The 15,808-nt window shown below is 43.5% G+C and overlaps 2 protein-coding genes across 2 annotated transcripts in view; both read right to left on the bottom strand.

Annotated features, from left to right (window-relative positions):
• Positions 1-15,808, bottom strand: part of LOC145442723 (ERI1 exoribonuclease 2-like) — a 110,543-nt gene that overhangs the window by 12,932 nt on the left and 81,803 nt on the right. The window lies entirely within an intron of this gene.
• On the bottom strand, positions 4,019-15,026 carry LOC145442715 (uncharacterized). The gene is made up of 3 exons (XM_080320704.1): positions 11,006-15,026; positions 4,888-5,901; positions 4,019-4,857 (listed from the first exon to the last, which is right to left on the bottom strand). The coding sequence occupies exons 1-2, from the start codon at positions 14,877-14,879 to the stop codon at positions 5,351-5,353; spliced, it is 4,425 nt and encodes a 1,474-aa protein (XP_080176830.1). The 5' UTR covers positions 14,880-15,026; the 3' UTR covers positions 4,019-4,857; positions 4,888-5,350.

Here is a 15,808-nt window from a genome sequence, read left to right as displayed (position 1 = left end):
TCGGTAGACTGAAGGAGAAATGATAGTCGGGCTACTAAATAGAATGTGTTGAGAGACAACACAGGAAACTCCTGGAAAAAGATCGTGAAGAAAATTCTTTCCGCGATGAGATCGATGGCACTGGCCAAGTGATCTCTTTTCATGATGTATGGAAGCCGGTTCGGTCCTCCAAAGATTTTGAAGCTCTGAAAACCTTTTTTGGATGACTGGCAACATTCTTTCCCCCAACGGCTACTGTTGAAGCCGATATTTCCCAGATTCGCTGGGGGAGAAATGAATTTAGGAGAAACTTAGCGGACCTGAGTTGGGAAGCACTGTTACAGTGCAAACGATTTAAGTCTATTCAACAGCTGTAACAAACAATCAGCTGTTGAGCGTGTTTGTTAGGCTTTTCTTTTTTTGCTTATTGGCACCGATTATGATGGATACTGCACATTTTGTGGTTTCGTTTGATCTTATTAACCTATGAAATCGTTAGGCTTTTTCTTCTTCTAATTGTTTGTTGGCACTGATTATACGTGGATGCTGCACATTTTGTGGTGTCTTTTGACAAACTAGCCCAAATAAAGCGTTTTTGTGACTAATTCAAGGCTGAAACTATCTATTTAGAGGACGATGCCAAAACTGCCAAAAATAAAAATCGAAAAATGCCAAAAATAAGTTATTTTTGGCAGTTTTGGCATATGCCAAAAATAACACGGCCTGAATATGAGCTTACGCCATAACGATCCAAGCCATAACGGGCAACGAAGACGGCGACTGAGTATTGCTACAGTGATATTGAGCAGAGTGTAAAACAGGTTTCTATACTTGCTACCGATATTACCCCATTAACAAGATAATAGATATACAGCAGTAGCCAACACCCCAATCACACGGATTTGGTTTTTATGATACAATAAACATATGAAGTCAAGATGTAACTACAGATACCAGATTTTTTACATCAGACACCGATATCAATGTCATTGATAGGTTGAATAACCATCATTCGCTGACTACCGTCATGTAATGCAATGCGCTCTTGGTGTTGTGTGATTGCGGGTGAAGCTCACAGCAGTGTCACTAAATATTCACAAGCGGAAACTGGATATTTAGAGCAAACTTTTGCAACAAATCAAGTTAATTTTTTTAGATTGTCAAGGTGCATGCTCGTTTAGTATTGACTTGTTATGCTGCCAGCGCCATGGACAGAGTGGTCTGCAGTTGAAATGCAATAAATTTCAACCAAAGATGTTATAATGAAGTGAAAATTGCAATATATGAAAAAGGTTCATAGTCCAGAACCTATACCAAGGTTCGTTTGTGAACGTGAACCTCTAACTTTCCGAGGTTCACTCACAGAACTCGAACGTGGACCTCACGTTCACACCATCCCTAGTTTCTACTTCCGAAATCGAATATGTAAAATCACTAATGATACTAAAATAAGCGCAATGTCGCCCAGTTATGAGAATTTCACACATAAAAAAACCTTGCTACCTCTCAAAATTAAAATTGTAAGAAGTAGTTTCCCTTTCAAAAATATCAATGAGAAGCATTCTTAAAACAGGGCCACTCGAGCAAGTAGTTCATGTAGGCAGAAAGCTCGAGTACTCCGGTAAAGTATAGGTACTTCATTAGGCCTACTTCGTATATACTCTGACAGCCGGCATCATTGTCCTCGTTCGTAGCCGCTATAGAAGGTACAAACTCGTTATCACTGTTACGACTTCATAAGTTGCGCTGCTTGAATACTCAACACGAAGCTAAATACATAATGCCAATGTCCCGTTAGTCCAAACTTGAGTGTCGCAGATTTTACCAAGCCCCGGTCCTAATCATCCCCTAACCTTAATCCATACGTCAACTAGGGTCGGACACAACGATTCGAGTACAGTAGTGCGCGATGATTCTTTCAAGTACTGAAATTATAAGCTCCTCGCCAAGAGTTAATTCACTAGCGAGAATTATAGTTTCGATACTAATTTCCTGTGTGAAAGGTTGTAAACCTCGATTGGTCGACTCAAAGCACTTGTGACGTGTAGTACAAAGCTTCACATACACATTTTAGAGGAAATGACATATCTGTAAACTCTTGACCAGCCACACAGCGTCGTCACAGAGTGCAATGAAATAGATATGGTCGAAAGGGTTGCATTTAGAACAAAAATCGATTTAAAACAAACATGTTTAAAATAAGGTAGTTGTTTAAAACATGTTTTTTATTGTTTTTTTAAGCCATGACATCACGAATATTCAATAGTGACGTCAACGTGGATTGACATTGACAAATAAAAATATAGCTCCTTTGACGAAATATCTGTACTATGTAGCTGTTGAACCGACTATTTTGGGGTACCAACCATACCATATCAGCATACGTTGGCTATATCTGGTGGTTATTGTCCGTAGGCTAATACAACATCTTTTTGGGAAAGTATGTACACAATTATGGCATAATTTTACAACTTGAAAAAAACAAAAAAATTTAGAAGGCCTTTTGTTCAAAACACTGTTTAAAGCAGGGGTCTCAAACACGCGGCCCGCGAGATCATTTTGTGCGGTTCGCGATGGCATCTTGGATTTTGAATTAATTATTCGACAATATATAACAGCCACATATCTTTCTTTCAGATTTGACAACTTAAAATTCGCTCTGAAACCACTTCAAAATCCAGAAACTACTCATCAAACTTCAATATCACATCATCTTCGAAAGTTATCATGCGGTGGAAGATCAACTATTACGTCACATTACCTGTCTATGATGGTACAACATGACCCGTTGATGATTAGTAACTGGAAACTATGATTTGGACTTGAGCGTGACCAGTCGTAGAATTACTCGAACTCGGACTGAATGAGTGATAAAATCAATATGTCCCCCCACTTGAGTTGGGTCAGACGATACAATCAGAGAAGGACTTGTGACTCAGAACGCCGTGACTTGGTACAACCACGGTCGCAACAAACTATCAAGGGCGTAGCTTTCGCTGCGTATAATCTATTTAGCTTTCCAAGCAGGTAGGTATGGCAATGGTAACAATTGACATTATGTTGCCCACTTGATGCATAGTTATTTACATCCTACGTCATCTTGGGTCTCCTTACAAATTTTAATATCGTCAATTAAAGGTGGCGACTGGCGAGTACCCCAGTAGCGTTAACACCAATGGATTCTTCGGCGATTGAGCTGATACTACTATGGTAGATTAATAATTTTATTCATGTTGTTATTGTTCCAATATAGGAAGGTAAATCTAACGCTGATTAAATCTGACTTTGGTAATGGCGTGATCGATAGCCTAGTTATCAGGAGTACGCCTGGACCCCGGATTAGGCTATACTTCTCCAGTAATGTGATATCAGATCAATCTTAGTCAAATTCAAAAATATTTCAACTATGGGCACGTCAAATGTCTTATATCTACAATATTCTATTATAACGAGACAGCTTTTACGATGTCGCGATGCATTCGTACGATCGCATGGTGTCTAAGCCTAATTATTTTGACAAAATATGCCAAACACAACGACAATTTTATTCAAATATTTAAAAATGTGATTTTTTTTCGTGCCAGGCGTGAATTCACAATACTTAATCACATTTTCAGGATGGGTGTAGAATGCCCATCTGCAAGGTCCCGTTAAATGAGGCCTACTTGGCAATACAGTGAATGTTATTGGCGCTGTTGCCAGTAGCGCCATTAAAAGCAGGAATTTAGCCCGCGAGAACATTTGAGTACGAGACCTCTGGTTTAAAACATGTTTTAAACCAAAGTGTTTTAAACAACCATTTGTTTTAAAAGCAACCCACCTTTAATGGTGTGTGAAAGTGGCACGATATTGTAGATGGTCGCATAAAAAGCTACATATTTATACTCTCCACATCATCCCTGCTGCTCTGACGCTGCAATGAACGATACTCGATAACTTCCCTCGACGCCTCATACTCCCTCTGGCACTCGATTTTCCTCAGCCCTGACGATAACCTCGAACAGCATTCTCGCACTCACTCGACGAAACAAGACCCGGCTTCTAGAGACGTTCCAGTATTCGGAAACAAACGAATCAGCCACACCCGCCTTATAAATTCAACAAGTCTTGCGAAGTCACGCGGTAAACAAGAAGTTTCAAAAGCTACGAAATACGGAAAAAGCACAAGTTCAAAGCACATCGTGGCGGCCGCACAGCAAGGCGCGCCGAGCTTACGTACGTAACGAAATAACATCATCAAAAAGTATCTATACAAAACATGGTGGTTCGCTATCCGGCGTGGCCTTGATACCGAAGCGTGGCAGAGAACACTGGCGTGGCTACGGGGAGAAACACGCAATAGCGTCTCAAAAATTTCAGACACGACGATCGCGAATTGCGAAGACACATTTATTCACCGCCTCCCAATGAATTTCTCAAGCCGCGTCATTATTCAAAAAATATCCACTCCAAATTTTCATTCAAGCTACAACAGCGATGGCGACGGGCGTTCGCAATCACATCTCGGAATCATATACTCGACAATTGTGACGTCACATTCTGTCGCCGCGTCACAATGAATTTCCGGACTCGACTCAAAAAAAATCCACTCCAAATCGTCGCTGAGGGATCGGAGTAGCTCGTGTCCATTTTACACATTTCGAGAGGATCAAGTTTTTATATACTTTTCATTCTGTTTCGGCCGTGTCTTGGCCATGGTTATTTTTGGAACAACGTGACAAACATAATTTTGGCCAAGATATTGCCGATTTTTTTTTTACAAAAACGTGACTTTCTCAAATTTTGAACACGGACACAAGCTACTTTCGATTCCACAGCGACCTAATATTCATCACAGCTTCAATAGTGGTGGCTACTGAGCGAAAGTCGCATTTGCATCTCGAAACTTATAGACTCGGCAATCGTGACGTCATGTTCGTACACAGCATCACAATGACTTTTCAAAAGCTTCCCTGTAAACATTCATCCAAGCTACGACAGTGCCATAGCTGCGGGCGAAAGTAGCACCGACATCTAAAATACTTAGACCCGACCGTTGTGACGTCACATTCCGTCACTGTGTCACAACGAATTTCACAAGTCACACTATCTTTAAACGAAAATATCCAAATTCTCACCCAGCGGCGTGGCTATGGAACGAAAAGCGCACTCGCATTTAAAAAAATCAACACGTCACGTGAAGTAATTGCGTTACAATGAATTTCTGAAGTCACGTCATCATTTACAAAAAATACTTCACAAAAAGTGATCACATTCGCGCCACGCCAGGCGCTCGGCGTTAGAAAAATTCAAATAGTCGCAATACAGACACTGAGACGAGGTCCACAAAAGTATCTATCTATCCCTCTTATCTCGAGCGCGAAAAGTCTTGTCATAAATAATCCTGTTGAAAATGATTGTAGGTCACGGGTAAACCCGTTATGGTGCGTCTTCCGCCGACGGCCAAAGGCGAACACCCGTTCAAGATAGAACCCACGCCTTGAAACGGGTCTGCGTCGCGCTGTTCTCTTTTAATTCTGTCCGAAACAGACTCGCCGCTCTTGCCGTTGCCCGGAATGGGTGGCGATCTCATCTCGCATTCCAGCGTTTTGATCAGCACGTTTTTTGGTAAGGTAGACTTGATCGTGAACGACTTTCTCGCTGTTTGCTTCCGATGGCCCATAGACAACGAAGAAGGCCTCGCTAACAGACGTAAATCCTGCGCGTTTTGCCGAGTTTCGACGACCTCCTGATGGCTTTCGTTGCTGGAGTGAGGCAGGTGCGTGGGTTTGCCGGCTTTTTGTACGGGCTTCATCTTTTTCTTTTTGGGCAAACGCGGCACCGCTAGCGCCTTGTATCTCGCGCCGTGTCTTGATACGTGTTCGTCGCGCCCAGCCTTGTCAGTACCCTCGAATGACCGGCCGCAAAACGCGCATTGATCGTCTGTAAAACACGGGGTTGTTTCAAATGTTGTTGGCCGAATACAGAAATATCATAATAGCATAGTTGTTGTTTGTTTGTGGTATTCATGGTGGTTCTCGACTACTACGGTCATTTACACGAGGTCAATTTTCTTATTACTCTTATTTCGTAGCTGCCGACTTGTAGCACGGCCCACGTCTAGGCTTTCATAAGACACACGGTTGAGATGGCGAGGAGCCTTGATAGACCTCCAACACTTAGGTAGGACTTCTGGAGACGACCTCAGTCGGACTCGAACCCAAAACCCGTTGGTGTTGTAGCCGTGGATTATACCACTACGCCATCTCGCCACTTATAATCGCTGAGTTGGTAACAGAACAGTAGTCATAGTCATCGTTGGTACTCGAGAATAAGTGCGAGCAGCGTTGCAAATTCATAACAGAGTAGAAGATATAGCGGTTACCCAACAAGTAAAAAAGTATTTCAGGCCTAGTAATGTCCCGACGCTAATTCAAAATATCGTACAAACGAAGCGCGCGTCAGACTTGGAGTTAAACATTTGCAGTTATCCAATTACACGAATTAAAATGGAATGCCGGTAATCTAATTCCAATCGAAGTTTTAAATGTATCCATGTTACCATTTGCCATTCTCGTGGTTACGAGAATGATCTGTGATTTGGTATGAAGTGAACTTAGTTTTTGTTCAATATCTTCGTGATTAGGAATTGAATTTAATTTCCATGTTTTTGAGAACTCAGAAACTCTAATTCTAATCTAATTCGAAAAAATTGTGTAGCTATAATTCTAACTCTAACATAATTCGGAAAAGCAGACGATTTTCTAGTTGTCAACTACGGCGTGCGTATGACAATCGAATTTAGGCTCGCGAAAAACCAGGTTATCGGTGAAGGCGGTGAAAGCAGTCATCATTGGAACAGTACTAGTGTAGAAATGCGAGTAACGTCTCAAATTTCTACTAGAGTACGAGTGAAGTGGCGTCAAGCGAGTGAAAAGCAAGCATTTCAAGCCTAGTTTGGTCGCAACGCAACTTCGAAATATCGTACATACGAAACGATTTCCGAGCTAGCGATTTCCGAGTAAGTAAAAAATCCATGTGTTCCAGGCCTATTATCGCCTATATAACCGAAAGCTATCAAGGAGAAGCGGAAGCAGTCGAAAATCATAACTACTCCAACAAATGCCTGCTTGATTGTTTCGAAAAAGTAGAAGACTTCCTTACTGACCACCGCCGCATGATTGCCGTATCGTACGGGAGGTAGTTCGGATATGAGCCTCTACACAGGCCTACGCTGCATAGTATACGTGAGAGCTACGAACTAATCTAAAAGTTCGTTACGGACGTATCACGACAATTGATAATTCCAAAATACAACACATGCGAAGCGTGCTGGCATAAAGAGGAACGCGCAAAACGCAGTCATATGTTGAAATACAACGAAATTCAGGGTAACACGGTGTGGACTTTTGCCGAATCTCGTAGTAGGAACTTTAATATCACAATTGTCGGCACTCGGCAGTGAGTATGGTACGAGGCTCTACGGACCTGCAAGGGTTTTGTGTTCGTGCGAGTTATAAATTTGTGCAAAAATACGGCGTGGCGAGACACCTACTATTGGCAGTAATAATTAAATATACCATACGTACGAAGCGTGCTTAAAGAGCGGTCAACGCAAAACCTAGCAGTTTGGCGTTCAAGCATAGAGAAATTTGAACCAACACGCAGTAGATCTTTTCTGGATTTCGTCGTTTTTCAATAGGTTTCACACCCGTTTAGGGTGCCGCATTTGATATGTTCAATTCTAGTAAGGTGAATATCATAATTGCATTGTATCGGCCGCTGAGGGCACATTTAGAAAGCAGCGCGCAAAATCTAGTCATTAACCCTTTGCGACCGGCGGTCTAGTATACTAGACCGCGACTGTTTAACGCAGAGGAGTCGATATTCATTCCAAGATAGCTAGACCTGTATTGGTCATAAACGATTGCAATCGCTTTGTATGTATTGCTCTTATAAATACGCATACGTCAGACCATGTATAACCTAATGTGGCAATGTATATCCTGCTTGAAATGCAGATTGAACACGCAAAAATTTTTCCCGCAAAATTGAACTTGTAATGATGTTCGCGTGAGTGACCGCCTGAAATACAAACCATTGTATCTTCCGTTCTAGACGTCATATAACCGATGACAGTTATCTTCTATGACTTGTTGTTGGTCATACTATTCTATGAAAGTCCTTATATCGAAGATTAGCACGTAGAATATGTTTCAAATTGACGCGAAAGAAGCATACCTTATTACGTGAAAATCATGGCTGCGTAAGATGACCTGACTCGTTGCGGTTTCAAACAGATGTACAATTGCTTCAGGCAATAGCAAATTATACATATGGTTAGCCATTATCCTGGCATATTCATCAATATCCCTATCATGGAGCTTAGTTTTGTATAAGAAAGCCGACACCAGCCCTAACGCCGCACAAATAAGCGTGCGAGTTAGGCTATTTTTGTACCCGAGCCTGTGATAACAACATCATATAGAGGCAGTTATATATCTGTTTTAGATGGCACACGAAGTTACTGTTGGCTTCTATGACTACTGTTGATCATACATGGAACATTAGCGGTGTAGAATACAGTTCAAATTGATGCGAAATAAAGCAATGCAACACATGAAATGACTTCCCGAGCGTATATGGGCACTAGGCAGTGTCGAATAAGGCAATATGCGTATTGCGTATACTTACGGATCCCTTGCAGTTGCAAGTTACATATAACAAGCAACTGGGGTTGATAACACTTCAATAGCATGGAGATGTATGCTAACGGCAAAATTGCCAAGGCAGTTACTATGTTATGTCGAACTGGACGCGTGTTGCCTTCAGCGAGAATACGAGATTACGTAATCGATTACTCATCGGTGGCGGCCACGTGATTGTGCTTATCATCTGTACCTTTCCAAGATCGTAGCGCTGGGCTATGAAGCGCTATAGTAGCATGTAATGTCTCGTTGGAACGTAGGGATTCATGCGGAAAGCAATCAGGTGGTCATATACTATAAGAGAGGGCCTAGGTATGACGTCAGGAGATATAGAAGAACAAAATTGTATTTTATTTTCAAGAAACCGAGAACATTTTCTCGCATAACGCTATTCCCTCTGGCGTCTGAGCCGCGAGAGTATCTCAGACCGCTAGGCGGCTACTTCAGGTTTACGGCAATATATTGGGGGTCGATTTAAGTCATATGGATGACATTTTATCGTTTTTTATGTGGGTGAGGTAAAATTTTGGTCAGGAGGCCGGCCGGTTACAAAGGGTTAAACGTTGTAACAGAGAAATTCAAATAAACACGTGTTTTTTGCCGAATTTTGTTGTTCTGTGATGTATTTGTTCGTTTTTCAAATAGGCGGCGTAGCTGGTAAGGGCAGTTTAGTAACGTCAATATCATAACTGTCGTATTGCATCGAAAGTTAAGATTGCATTGAAAAAAAGCCCATGCAAAACGTAGCCTATTAATTAGACGTTAAAATGAGAATAAATTCAAGCAAACGTAGGGTGCGGATATTAGCTGACATTTGTTGTTTTACAAATAGGTAATGGCATTTTAGTGACGTAAGCTAGCGTACGCAGTAGCCCTAACACAGAAAACAGTTTGATCATGAGTGGGCCAGGACGTTTATTGGGCCTGTTGGGATCAATATCGTCAGATTCCGGACAACAAATCGACAGCGAGTTTTGTGGTATCGATGGCGCTACAAGGCCGCGATTGGAGCATTATTTTATCACAAATATATCGCCGATACGGCTACCACTGGTTTGACGGTCGAGCAAACATTAGAACATTGTTAATATTGATCTAAGGAACACAGTTGTTGGTCAGGTCTTTGATTTTGTGTTAAGTATCCATGTCAACAAAGACACCGGGCCTTATATCGGCGTACGACTGCAGAAGATATGGTACTGATTCCGACCTGAATTTAAATATAGGTCGCGGACGAAATTACAACTACACACGCGGCTAAGGACCTACTTCGCGAGAGCTAACTTGTTCCATACGCCGAGTCGCGTATAACTATAGTCTAAATATGAAAAACATGTGGCCAGCTTCCGTTTTGAAGCTATTACTAAGACTGGTGGATCGAGTTTCGTTGATGAGACCAATTCAAAACGCGGAATCTTTGGCGAAGGAAACCAAACACCATGACGGTCTTTATGCACACTGCCCACCATAATAACAACAGCGAATAATCGCGTCTAGTTTTTATCTCATCCCAAAATAACTCCCGGCACGAATGAGTCAACTTTACCGCATGAAATTCGATGCTCATTTTGCGCAAGGGCTTCGCCAGCGGGACATTTGGTGATTAGTAGTAGTCGTATTATTAAATCATAGCGTTAGTAACAGCGCTTTGGAATTACCTCTACGAAGTTAGGGGTTGCAACTTGCTGAGACACGAATCGAATCGCTATAGAAGCACTGCGTGTCACGAAACTATTGATAACATCCTGTCAAAAGAGCAGGAACGCGCTTTTAAAAGCGAGATATAATCGATCTACGCACGCATCGAATGAATTACAGCATTACAGGCCGTTGTATTTTGCTCCCAAATTCAGTTTCGGGTGCTTTTGAAGACGGAGCATGTCCGTTTGTTCACATTCAAGTAAAAATACAAGCAGATTTTACGGAACGGAACGAATAAAAGTCTGCGTTCGAGATTACCAGGACACTTTTATTTCGCCAATCAACACATGCCAATTCATTTTGATCGCTTGTCTGTTTTATGCTATCTTCCGTTATTTTAAATCCAATGTGAACGCCTGTTATTTACACATTCTAAGCTAGGTGTGTGTGTGTGCGTGATTGGAGGACCAGTCCGTCCGTCTGGGGAATAACGAATGTATTAACAAACCAAACTTAACAACAGTACAAGTACACTTCACAACAGTATATTTTGCTCCCAAACTCGAGTTTAAGCGGCGTTTTAAGCTATATTGCGATACGAAGCTTACTCGCTTCCTAATGTAAACAAGACCGAGTTCAAACAGGTTGGCGCGTACGCCCTCAAAGTGACAGCACGTAAGATTTTAAATCAACAATACCTGTTTGTTGCAGGTCCGGCATTTTCCGTTGCCTGGTGTACTTCTCCAAAACGGCTAATTTCCCATCCTCCGGCACAACCGGACGCTTTCTGTTCGACGAATCGTAGGTGGTCGTGTCCCAAATCCCGACCACGGTCGGCGCACACTCCGCAGTAATGCCTTTCGCCTTGAACAGCTTAACATACTTGTACTGCAGCAGGAGATTTTGCGCGTACACCGTGTTCTCGCAGCTGTCGTAAAACTTCCAGAAATCGCCGTTGTCGTAATCGTTGGTAGGCTGTATCTTCCTGGCTTTTTTGGCAGCCTTGGGAAAATCGGATATGTAGTCCGTCTCGTACCGCCCGCGCTTCGTACGTTTTAATCTCGACCGCAAACGATGCGACGATCTAGTTTTGACAGAGTCCTTTATTTTGCCTTCGGCGGAAGCCGTATCTGCCTTGTTATTTTTAAGAGAAACACGGGCGGGCTTAGCCGCTTGACGCGATTTCGCTACAGGCACAGGTAACTTGCCAGCGACAGTCACTGTTTCGTCACAACCGTTTCGCGTATATTCCGCATTACTACTGAGTGGGGTTGAAGCGACGGCTGTATCGCTTTCGGCTACCACTGAACCTTTACGGTTATCATCGCCAGGCGAGCTGGCGTAAGACCGCAAACAAGTGGAAGGTATGTCTTCAAAAATAGCAGCATCGCCGTTACAGTGTCGCGACGACTCGCACGCGCCGCTGCCGCCGTTAATTTCGTGCGATTCGCGAGCTAGCTCACTGTCAGCAGGTTCATCAGACTGAGTTTGCGAGTTTACGTTACTTTTCCCGTTGACGGGGCAAAAGAGTCCGCCTTTCGTATCGATACCACGGCTCACCGAACCTATCCCTGTACCCAATATAAACGGGTGACCCTCGGAACAGTCGCTAACTTGCAATATACTAGTAACGCCGCACAGCAGTTTCTGCCTTAATAAGTTGTTTCCCATGCCTTCGACAGAGTCCGCGACGGAATCGAGTTTGAGAGACGCATTGTTGCCGGAGTCACACTCCGTTGGCTGTGTGCGATGAAGCTCGACGGTACGGTTGTTGGCTTGCCGGCTTGCGAGGCTATCGCGGCCAATCACAGCCGAGCAATGGCCTCCAGCGCTAACATCGCTCACTGCGGTTTGCGACGCCGCTCTTTTCGCGGCATAGCAGTCAAAAGCTGTGGACGCAGCTGGATTAGAATAATTTATTAATGCACCGCGACACATTGCGTTCACGTGTTTACTGAGCTCAGACATCAATCTTTTATCGGACCTGAATAAACAGTCTTTTTTGACGGCCGATAATACCCACGCCGATCTGTGGTTTGGTGAATTGAACATAGACCTTCCAGGTCCTTCCAAAGCGCTCCCTTGTGATTGACTTGTGCCGTCCGTGATCGATTCTGCAGGGTTTAACCCGATTCGGATGGGGTTTGTGTCCAAGAAATGTGCATTGCCGCTAACGAGTATACCAGATGCGTCGGCCTGAGAAGTCTCGAAAACGGGCTCATTTCGGTTCGTTTCCGTAACGCCGGAATTATATTGGGCGCCGTTGCTGACCGTGACCTCGCTTTCGTCAACCACTCTACGCCTCTCGTCGATCGAGGAGGGTAATTCTGACATCGCGCTGTTCCAAACATCGGACCTTGCGTTCGAAATGGGGTCAAATCGGCAGGTGCAATCGCGCGTGCAAAGACTGCACCGGAATCTGACACAAAAACTAAGTTTCGGCAACGCCCTGCTCCTTTTCCTAAAGCTTATGGCGCCATGGCGGTGAACTGGTACCTGGCTCTGAGACAAATGCGGATTTGAAGAAGCTGCTGATTTGACCCCCTCAGCCAGCATATAATTGCGATCCGTGGATTCGCCGACTTGAAGTTCGCGCTGTTTCGCGCCCTTCGTTGGGGAGGGCTTCCCAGCATCGATTATACGACTGCTAGACACAGTGTCGTTTGGAGGTTCATCGAAAGCCCAAGCCAAGAACACATTTTTCACAGGCACGGGCTCATGGTCTTCGGACGGGCGAAAAGGAATGTTGTCCACGACCCTACCTTTGCAAACATGCAACCAATCGCCCGATAAGGAAGACTCTTTCCCGCGAAGTGGATGATCACTTCCTACACCGCACTCTTTAGGAAGATCGGATGTCCACTGGGACAGAGCCTTCTCCGTCAAGTCACTAATATAAACAGATGACGTGACCATTTTGTTGCGAAGAACCGGTTTTGTTTCAACAGGCCCATCCGCAGAATCAGAGTCTACATTCTTTTTTATTTCCGCAATTCTTTTTTCGTATCTACCCTGCCTCAAAAGCTTCACGGTCATCAGCCTTCTGATTTGAAACAGAACGCAACTCGTGGCGTAATTCCTGTAGCTGTTGAAGAAACTCGGGTCGGGAACACTGCTGCAGTGTAAAATAACTCTAAGGTCCCGTAAGACGTAATGCACGGAAGGCGGCAAGACGTTTTGGTACGGCAGTGAAGGTTTACAAGCGGGTGGCGCATTGTAAGAGAGTATTGGTTTGTAGGTTTGTGGTGGCTTGTAAGAGACGGGCCTGTGCCAGTTGTGTTGCGTTTTGAGCGCGGGAGTAGAGTGCTTTCTGTGCATTTGCGAAACGATCGACGACGCTCGGGACATATTCAAGGCGTTGGTGATTGCGTTCTTTGGCGCTGTGTTTGAGGCGAATCTGAACCACTGCTTAGCCGCAGGCTTTACCGGCCTATGGTACACTGGCGCCAGAGTGAACTTTTTAGTAGCCGGATCCCACCTCAGCCTATTCTCAGAAGACAATTTCTTATTCCACATTTTTCTCAGGCTCGAAGGCGGCGCGTAGCGATTTGGGGGCACGCGATAAACCGGGTGCGGTTTTGGCCGGGGAACGCGGTACATACTCCAAGTGCGTTTCTTCTTTAAAAACGGTTTTCTTTTATAGTTGACCCCGGTTTTGTGGGGATGGTAGCCGGGCATCACCGGCTTACCGCTGGGCCAAGTCACGAATCTTCGAGGGTAGATAGTGTTGTCGTCGGTTTTGGTTGTATGAGCGACCTCATCAATGATAATATGACTGCGGAAAATAATCTGAAACGCATCGTGTCGCGCTCGCTTTGGCTTGTTCAAGTATTGATAGTATCGATTACTGACATCACAATACTTTCTCTTCTGACCAGCGCCTACTGCATTGCTGTAGGTTCGGTTTAGTGGCGGCGGCTGGTACGGCCTCCACCCATATCTCAACTTACTATTATTGTTGTAAGTGATTGGTTTTGTGGTACTACCTCTGTTGGCATACCGTAAAATCTTGTTTATATGCTTACGGTGCCACCGTTCAAAGATTTTAGACTGGTCCAAAGCGCTGGAGTCTTCGAGTTGTTGAAAATTTTGGGCGTGGAAGCCTGCCGCAGGCCGGCCCCTAGCGTAGTAAGGTACGTTACGTAATGAGAAGCTGTCGTCTGGCTCTACAGGTTCTAACGTTAACGTGATCTGATTTGACTCTATGGTCGTTCTCATGTTCATATCTGAGTTTTGTGTTCTCGGCATGACGGCAGGTCTCCATTTGTTAAGTCCATGATTCGTTATTTTTAACCCACTTCGCCGTTCTTGTTTGATAGGATCTCTATTGGGCATTGTGTTGGTGTTTACAGTGGCTCCGGACGTACCATTTTTAACAGGTGACGGAACAGGTTTTAACATCTTAGCCAAGTTAGTAGTCGACATTGTCAACGAATCCAGCAATGCTTTTGCTGACTCCAGCACGGGATCGGGTAAAATATTAGGCATTTCCGCCATCGACGGTTCTTTCACATTCGCGAAGGTAACGTTATCCACAACCATTTTTCTCAGCGTAGAAGAAGCATTATCCATTATACAAGGAAAACGATAGGTGAGATACAGCTTGCGATGGACATGGTCAAAGTCGAGAGATCCACGTTAAACCGTGCAAAATTATGTCTGTTTTTCGGAGTACTTGCGTGATTATACTGCGAGCGGAACAATCTTGTATCACGAAGAGATCAGCTGCAAAACAAAATCGGAAACATAATTACACCCCCGTATTAGCCAGACTAAATCACATAGCAATATATTGGAAAGTACAACGGTATTCATCCCAAGCGCATTTTACAGCTGATCACTTCACGATAAGGTTTGGCTGTCTATCATTACACAAAATATATCTGATTACTGATGACTAGGGCAAGTTTTTGTTGCAGTTAAATCCGCGAAAAGTTGCATTTATTTATTTAATTTTGACAAAAGTAGCAAAAGTTGCACTAAAAGACCACATTTTGCTCGGTTGACTAAAAAATAAAGGTCAATTTACCGGCTCAGCTCCCGAAATACCCGTACTTCGGTGCTGATTTACGGTGTTTCAGTCGAATTTGGCCGTGTATTTCACCAAAACCGAAAATACTTTCATGAAAAATCGAAAAAGTTGCAAAATGTTGCAAAGAGTTGCATGAAAAAAATGGACAAAAGTTGCAAAAAGTTGCACTATAAGATTCCTTTAAACAGCTTAAAACAGCATTCTACATATCTTACGAGTATTTAGGAAGCTGCCGGAAGCTGTAAGAAAAGTTGCAAAAGTTGCAAAAACTTGCCCTACTGATGACTGTTCTAATGATTACAGGCAAAAATACACAAGCTGGTTTATTATGTGACAGAGTGCGTGGGTATACTGTACACTACACACCAGGGCTGTTCAAAAATATATTTTTTTCAGATTTTACTGGTTACTTGAAAAATTGTTAGGTTACCTGAAAAAAAACGATGCGCAACAAATTTGGCTCAATTAG

The sequence above is a fragment of the Botryllus schlosseri genome, chromosome 1 (genome assembly GCF_051294905.1).
Source record: "Botryllus schlosseri isolate E-star chromosome 1, Bs_hap1, whole genome shotgun sequence".
Classification (NCBI taxonomy): Eukaryota; Metazoa; Chordata; class Ascidiacea; order Stolidobranchia; family Styelidae; genus Botryllus; species Botryllus schlosseri.
This window is presented reverse-complemented; position numbering and strand designations above follow the sequence as displayed.